The 7,312-nt window shown below is 35.5% G+C and overlaps 1 protein-coding gene across 1 annotated transcript; it reads right to left on the reverse strand.

The window, feature by feature from the left end:
• Nucleotides 1-378: 378 nt before the first annotated feature.
• Nucleotides 379-4,612, reverse strand: PDC (phosducin). Its single transcript, XM_069544441.1, has 3 exons — nt 4,552-4,612; nt 3,176-3,327; nt 379-903 (listed from the first exon to the last, which is right to left on the reverse strand). Exons 1-3 carry the CDS (start codon nt 4,610-4,612, stop codon nt 379-381), a joined length of 738 nt encoding a protein of 245 aa, XP_069400542.1.
• Between the last annotated feature and the right edge of the window lie 2,700 nt (nt 4,613-7,312).

The following is a 7,312-nucleotide window of genomic DNA, read 5'->3' on the forward strand; positions in this document are numbered from 1 at the left end:
CACAAGCAAATTTATAATTAACAATATAATTTGAAAAACCTAGTAATAACAATGAGGAAAAGCATGGAATAAAAAAGCCAACATATAACTGGAAAGGGATTTTTGAAAACTTTCACAGTATTTTTCATATCCTCTTTGTCTACTAACATGTTGCTGAAGACTATAATGTTTTGAGGTAAAGTGTTATATCAACTTGAGTAACTAATATTAAGACATGCTAATCATATAATTTTAGTGTCAGTCTGGAGTTTTTCTTCCTCAAATTAGAGAAGCCAGGGCTATGTTTGGTATTCCCTAAAAGAACGTGAATACTACCAAAATCACTATTCAATGCTTAAAGGAGGAATACGAAATATGAGACATTGACATAGTGAATCTTTATTCCATATCTTCTTCCATGTTGCTCTGCTCTAGGACATGCATCTCCTTTTCAGGTAATAACCCATATTCATTTAGGAAAGACTCCACATCCCCAGTAAAAAATTCTTCAGCAAGCTGTTCAGTAACACTAATGAAATTGCTTAGGAGTTCCCCACCTTTGTAGACAAGCAGCGTGGGGAGTACATCTGAGGAAAAGCGGTCTCCGGCGCCTGTGTTAGAAGCCTTTATTTTACAAAACTTGACCATAGGGTATTCGGCTGCAAGGCATGTTAAGCTACTGTTTAGAGCATCACAGCCCTTAACACCATCTTCATAAATATGAACAACGATAGTGGTGATTTTCTGTTCCTTTTCAATGGTTTCCAGGAATTGCTCCCCAGATTCCAGCTCGTACACAAACCCATATCTAGGCCCAAAACTCAGCTTCTGGTGCATATCCTGCATACACTGTCTGCGGTATTTACGAAGGCAGTTTTCATCTTCTTTATCTTTGTGGATTAGTTCATATTCTTGAACGCTCATCTGGGGATAGATAGAAGAAATGATAGAGATCAATCAGTCAGAAATTTGTATTCTTTATACGTAACAAACCCGTTCTCAACTTTAAGAGTTTGCATTTGCTATCTCCTCTACCTCCATGGGGTTGCAAAGAGTCAGACGCGACTGAGTGACTCACTTTCACTACCTCCTGAGGTGGCCTTTTCTTCCACCTCATTTGTTCAAATGTCACCTTCTTTGATTATTCTACGTAAAAGTGTCCCTGCCCCACACTTAGTACCCCTTTTGCTTTATTATTTTTTTCATAGTAATAAATAATACTTGATATTATTATATATATTTATTAGTCTAATATTAGTTTTCCTAACTTTTGTGTTCTGTGGGGGCAGAAATTTTTTGTCATTTATCACTCTCTAATATGTTTTGTGTCTGGCCCATAATAGAGGTTCAGTAATTATTTCATGATTCAATGCATACATTAGTATTGCCGAATATAGTTGAGCTGTGAGATGGTCATGGAATGTTCCAGTTTGGGTGAAAAAACACCAACAAGGTCTACTTTAGAGTAACTTTCATAAAACTGTAAATACACACATGTGCACACAAGTGCCTGCACACTCATTTAAACGTGTTCCCAACAAATGCCTTTGGACATTATTGCCTCCTCAACAAAAGTTGTTTAAAAGATTTTGTCAAATCACTTACTGATATTTTTGGAATCTGTAGGATGGCATTTAAGCAAGACAGCTTTTACTCATATTTGGAGTTCACCAGATTAGCCAGAAGACTAGTGGCATCACCGCCAGCTGAAAAGTTCTGGGAAACGCAAATTTGGGGACGCCACCCCAGACCTACTGAATCAGAATCTGGAAGGGTGAGGCTGAGTGAGCCATGTTTAAACAAGTCCTCCAGGTGATTTGTATGCACTGGTTTAGGCTAAAATGAGAAAAGACCTAACTTCTATTTGCAAGACAGCTACTTTTCACTGCAACTGGAATATAAAATTACCTGCAGAGCCTTTCTCAATGGCAATGTCATTATGATTTAGGCAATAGAATGTTAAACACCCTCCCCCTTCACACACACACACGTGCACACACACGATATAAAGGAGTGTTGATGGGATATACTGTGATTAATTGATGTGGAACAGCCCAGAACCATGGAAGTTGGATGACCCCCAAATTTATGGAAAATTTACTATGTCTTAGATAATTTATATAGATTATTTTCTTAATCTTCACAATAAACCTATGAGGTAGGTTTTTTATAGAAGATACCAGGATTAAGTAGAAATATCTGGTGCCTTTGTTGTTCTCTTGTTTCTTCCTCCTATATTTGTTTTTCTAATGTCCTCATTCTCTTTTTTTATCTCATTCTTCTTATCATATTATTTTTTCTGCTTTAAGTTTATCTTTCGAAATTAATTTATTTTAACCCTAACCATTGTTAAATGTTTTGTATAATTTGTAAGTTGCTATCATGCTGCTGCTAAGTCGCTTCAGTCATGTCCGACTCTGCACAACCCCATAGATGGCAGCCCACCAGGCTCCCCCGTCCCTGGGATTCTCCAGGCAAGAACACTGGAGTGGGTTGCCATCTCCTTCTCCAATGCATGAAAGTGAAAAGTGAAAGTGAAGTCGCTCAGTTGTGTCTGACTCTTAGTGACCCCATAGACTGCAGCCATAGGCTCCTCTGTCCATGGGATTTTCCAGGCAAGAGTACTGAAGTGGGTTGCACTGCTTTCTCCGAAGTTGCTATCATAGTTCTCTGTTAAACAGACTGAACCACAAATACTGATTTACATACACATTGTATAATAAGAGACAAATGAGAATTTTAAAAAATGCTCCTTTAAAAAAAAATCATGGATATATTGCAGCTTATTCTGCTTATCTTCTTCCTCCTTGGAAGGAGGAAGCTGAGAACAGTCAATGAACCCCACCCTTCCACTTAACCAATATTGTCAGTTTGGTCAGTGTCTTTTCGTACTTTTTTACATATATGCTCATATAATCATTTCAGCATAAATACAAATATAGTGTTTGTTTTCTATTGCTCTAGAAAATGGTATCACATAACTTTCTGCATCTTGCTTTCTCATATTGTGGAACAACCTCTAAGTCAGATCTTGTATTTGTAACTCATTCTTTTAACAGTTGCCTATGGTGACTTCATAGGCCAAGGGATTTCCTGCATTTCCCCCCTCCTTTTTATTTGCTAATACAAACAATACTTTAATAAAAACATATTATAGATTATTAATAATAAATAATAGATTTTTTTCTTATCTTACCTTTCTGCTGAATCTTTCTTTTGAGTCTTTGTCATCTCTATTCTGAGGAGAAGACATTTGTCTGAGAATCTCCTTCTTGCTAGGTGCAACTGAATCACTATCTTCACTCTCCAATTTAAACTTTCTCCAATCATTTATTACTCCTTTGGGTCCTAGAATAAAATTTAAAGCAAATTGTCTGCCTTTCCGTGTTTCTTCCCTTTCTCTCTTCCTTCCTTCCTTTCCTCATTTATATAGCTAAATTTTTCAATCTTCCTTAATGATTTCTTGGCTTTGTGTTATACTTAGAAGGTCACTGTCATTATGAAATTAGTTTTCATGGGTTTTTCTTTAGTATTCATATAAACTCATTCAAACTCCTGACTAAATCTAAAAATTCTATGTGATTATTAAACAGAGAAGGGAGTATTACTTAAATAAGATTCAATAGAGTTAAAAGAAACTTGAATTTAAAAATTTAAACCATGCTATTTGATTTTTAAATCTTGCTAGTGATATATAGACAGCCACACACAATTTAACAGATCAACAAAACAGGCTTTGGATAAAATTAAGTCTTAGTTATTCTGGAAGAATACTGAAATCAATTTCCTTTAAGATTTTACGGGGAGGGAGGTAGGCGGGGGGTTCAGGATGGGGAACACGTGTACACCTGTGGTGGATTCATGTTGATGTATGGCAAAACCAATACAATATTGTAAAGTAATTAGCCTCCAATTAGAACAAATACATTTATATTTTAAAATTATTGTATTTTTTAGATTCAAAAAATTAAAATTAAAAACTCTTTATTTATTTTTCTTTTGGCTTTCTACTGTTTATAGTGGCAAAGAATTGCTCTAGAAAATGGTATCACATAACTTTCTGCATCTTGCTTTCTCATATTGTGGAACTTCCTCTAAGTCAGATCTTGTATTTGTAACTCATTCTTTTAACAGTTGCCTATGATGACTTCATAGGCCAAGGGATTTCCTGCATTTCCACCCCCACCTTTTTTTTTGCTAATACAAACATAATTGTAGTGTAGATAGAGAGGTTTTATGACAGAAGAAATTCTCAATAATCAGTGTTTTTCTTTGATATCTAATTAAAATTGTTTCAAAAGTATTTGATTTCACATTAATTTATGCAGTCAAATATTTTTTAGATGATTCCATCAACCCATTCAAAGGTATTACTTAAGTTTCATACTGAGTAATGACAATAAGAGATCTCCAAATCTTGCCTGGAGAATCCCAGGGACGGTGGAACCTGATGGGCTGCCGTCTATGGGGTCGCACAGAGTTGGACACGACTGAAGCGACTTAGCAGCAGCAGCAGCAGCAGCAAACTTAATTTTAATTTTACAATTGTTTTTTTCTTCTGACTTTCCTTACCTGTGTGTGAGGCCTGTCCTTCAAAGTCTTCCTCCAAACTTTGGCTTTTTGCTTCTTCCATTTTAGAGATTTAGTTTTGATATGATCTGTGGGATGAACAAAGAAGTAATGATGACAGATGAATTCTAGGAGAAATAGATGTATATATATTCTGCTGCCAGGTTCCATGGAAGTTAAGGGTTGTCACTAAGTGATATAGTGCATAGCATTCTGCCTGCCTCGTAAAAGGACATTAATTTAAGATTTGGGTCATTAAAGAGATTTTGACCTAATAAATTTACATAATTTATAGTTTGTCTTTACTTAAAAAGTCTTTAGTTTAGGTCTATGTACTTAGTGAGTAATATTTGTTACTGATTTATTTTATTACTATCTGTTACCAAATTTCATAAAATTATAATCATTTTTATAGTAATAATGTTTTAATTAATAATAATTACATACTTACTATGATCACTAGTATGTGCCTGGCATTGTATCAATCATTTTATGTGTCAAAAGTCACTCTTTCTCACACAACCATATGTAGCAGGGACATTGTTAATGCCATTTTACAGACAAGGAAGCTAAAGGACAGGGAGTTTAAGTTTTACTAGCTTAAGATCACATAGTAAGTGGTAGAGCAAGGATTTGAACCTACTTTTGATTTTAGAGCTGAGTCTTAAAGCATTAACTTTTAAATGGAAGTTAAGATACTGTGTTATTTTTTCTCAGTATGGTTTGACAAATCCAGCTTCTAAATTGGCATTAAAGATTTTTGATCTTAAGGAACAATGTAATTTGAAGCCTAATACTGTAACTGCTCTCCATACCATAAGGCATGTTTTGGTGGTGTCACCCACCAAGCAAATGGAAGCAACCAGTAACTATGCCTATAGAATTTTGAGAAGCTAAAATAAATTGTCACAAAATCCACTGAAAGCATGTGGAATTTTATTCTTAGGAACCTCCTTGATGCCCTTGTGTAGAACTTATTTATTCTTAGCTCACATTCAAATCCAACTTATTTGCCTATTTATCTTTCCATTATCTGGAAAACTCTAATATACATACTAACACATACCCTAAGAAAGTCTCTATAGTTGTGATTTTCTTGGAATTTTCAAGTCAGGGGAGGGTAAACTAACAGGGGGATATACTCTCCTTTTACTTTTTTTCCCTCTTCTACTCTTCCCCTTGTCTTTTTGTTTGAAAGTCAGTTTTAAGCAGTGATATCATCCAGCTTATGTGTTGATTCCCTCTTAATTTTTTGTTGATAGACACTGAGCTTGGTCTGTTTGGTGCTTTCCCAAGGCACAGAATGGTAAACCAGAACTCTTTGTCTCAATTCCTTTTTTGCTGAGACTTTTGCCCCCAACATTTGGACTGGTATCTTAATTTTATTGTTTTCCTCATTACAGTTCCTACCCAGAATCACTGGAAGTCAAAGGTCTTTGCCAGTTTGATTGCCAATTTTAACAAGAAAAGACTTTTAAGAAAAAGCAGTCAAGGGGATGCCAGTCTATTCCACAGTATATATGTGACTATAAATATACAACCGACAAAGAATTAATCTCCAGAATATACAAGCAGCTCATGCAGCTCAATAACAGAAAAATAAATGACCCAATGGCCCAAAAATGGGCCAAAGAACTAAACAGACATTTCTCCAAAGAAGACATACAGATGGCTAACAAACAGATGCTCAACATCACTTATTAGAGAAATGCAAATCAAAACCAAAATGAGGTACCATCTCACACCCATCAGAATGGCCACCATCAAAGTGTCTACAAAGAATAAATGCTGGAGAGGGTGTGGAGAAAAGGGAACCCTCTTACATTGTTGGTGGGAATGCAAACTAGTACAGCCACTATGGAGAACAGTGTGGAGATTCCTTAAAAAACTGGAAATAGAACTGCCGTATGATCCAGCAATCCCACTGCAGAGCATAAACACTGAGGAAACCAGAATTGAAGGAGACGTGTGTACCCCAGTGTTCATTGCAGCACTGTTTACAATAGCTAGGAAAGGAAGCAATCTAGCTGTTGCTTCCATGCAGATGAATGGATAAGAAAGTTGTGGTACATGTACACAATGGAATATTACTCAGCTATATAACAAAGAACACATTTGAGTCAGTTCTAATGAGGTGGATGAAACTGGAGCCTATTATACAGAGTGAAGTAAGTCAGAAACAAAAGCAACAATACAGTATATTAGCGCATATATATGGAATTTAGAACGATGTAACGATGACCCTATATGCAAGACAGCAAAAGAGACACAGATATAAAAAACAGACTTTTGGACTCTGTGGGAGAAGGTGAGGGTGGGATGATTTGAGAGAATAGCATTGAAACATGTACATTACTATATGTGAAATTGATGACCAGTCCAAGTTTGATGCATGAAACAGGGCACTCAAAGCTGATGTACTGGGACAACCGAGAAGCATGAGATGGGGAGGGGGATGGAGGGGGGTTCGAGATGGGGAGACACATGTACACCCATGGCTGATTCATGTCAATGTATGGCAAAAACTACCATAATATTGTAAAGTAATTGGCTTCCAATTAAAATAAATTAATTAAAAATAAGTAAATAACTATAATAGATAATTTTAAATTTGAATAAATTTAATTGTGAAAAAGAATAAAAGAAAATGAAAATAAGAGAAAACAGAAGTAAGTAAATGTTGTTGGACAAAAGAATCCACTTAATTACCTATTGGAATTACTTAAAAATGATTTTTGCATCTAAAAAAAATTAATATAAATTT

The sequence above is a fragment of the Ovis canadensis genome, chromosome 12, assembly GCF_042477335.2.
Source record: "Ovis canadensis isolate MfBH-ARS-UI-01 breed Bighorn chromosome 12, ARS-UI_OviCan_v2, whole genome shotgun sequence".
Lineage (NCBI taxonomy): Eukaryota > Metazoa > Chordata > Mammalia > Artiodactyla > Bovidae > Ovis > Ovis canadensis.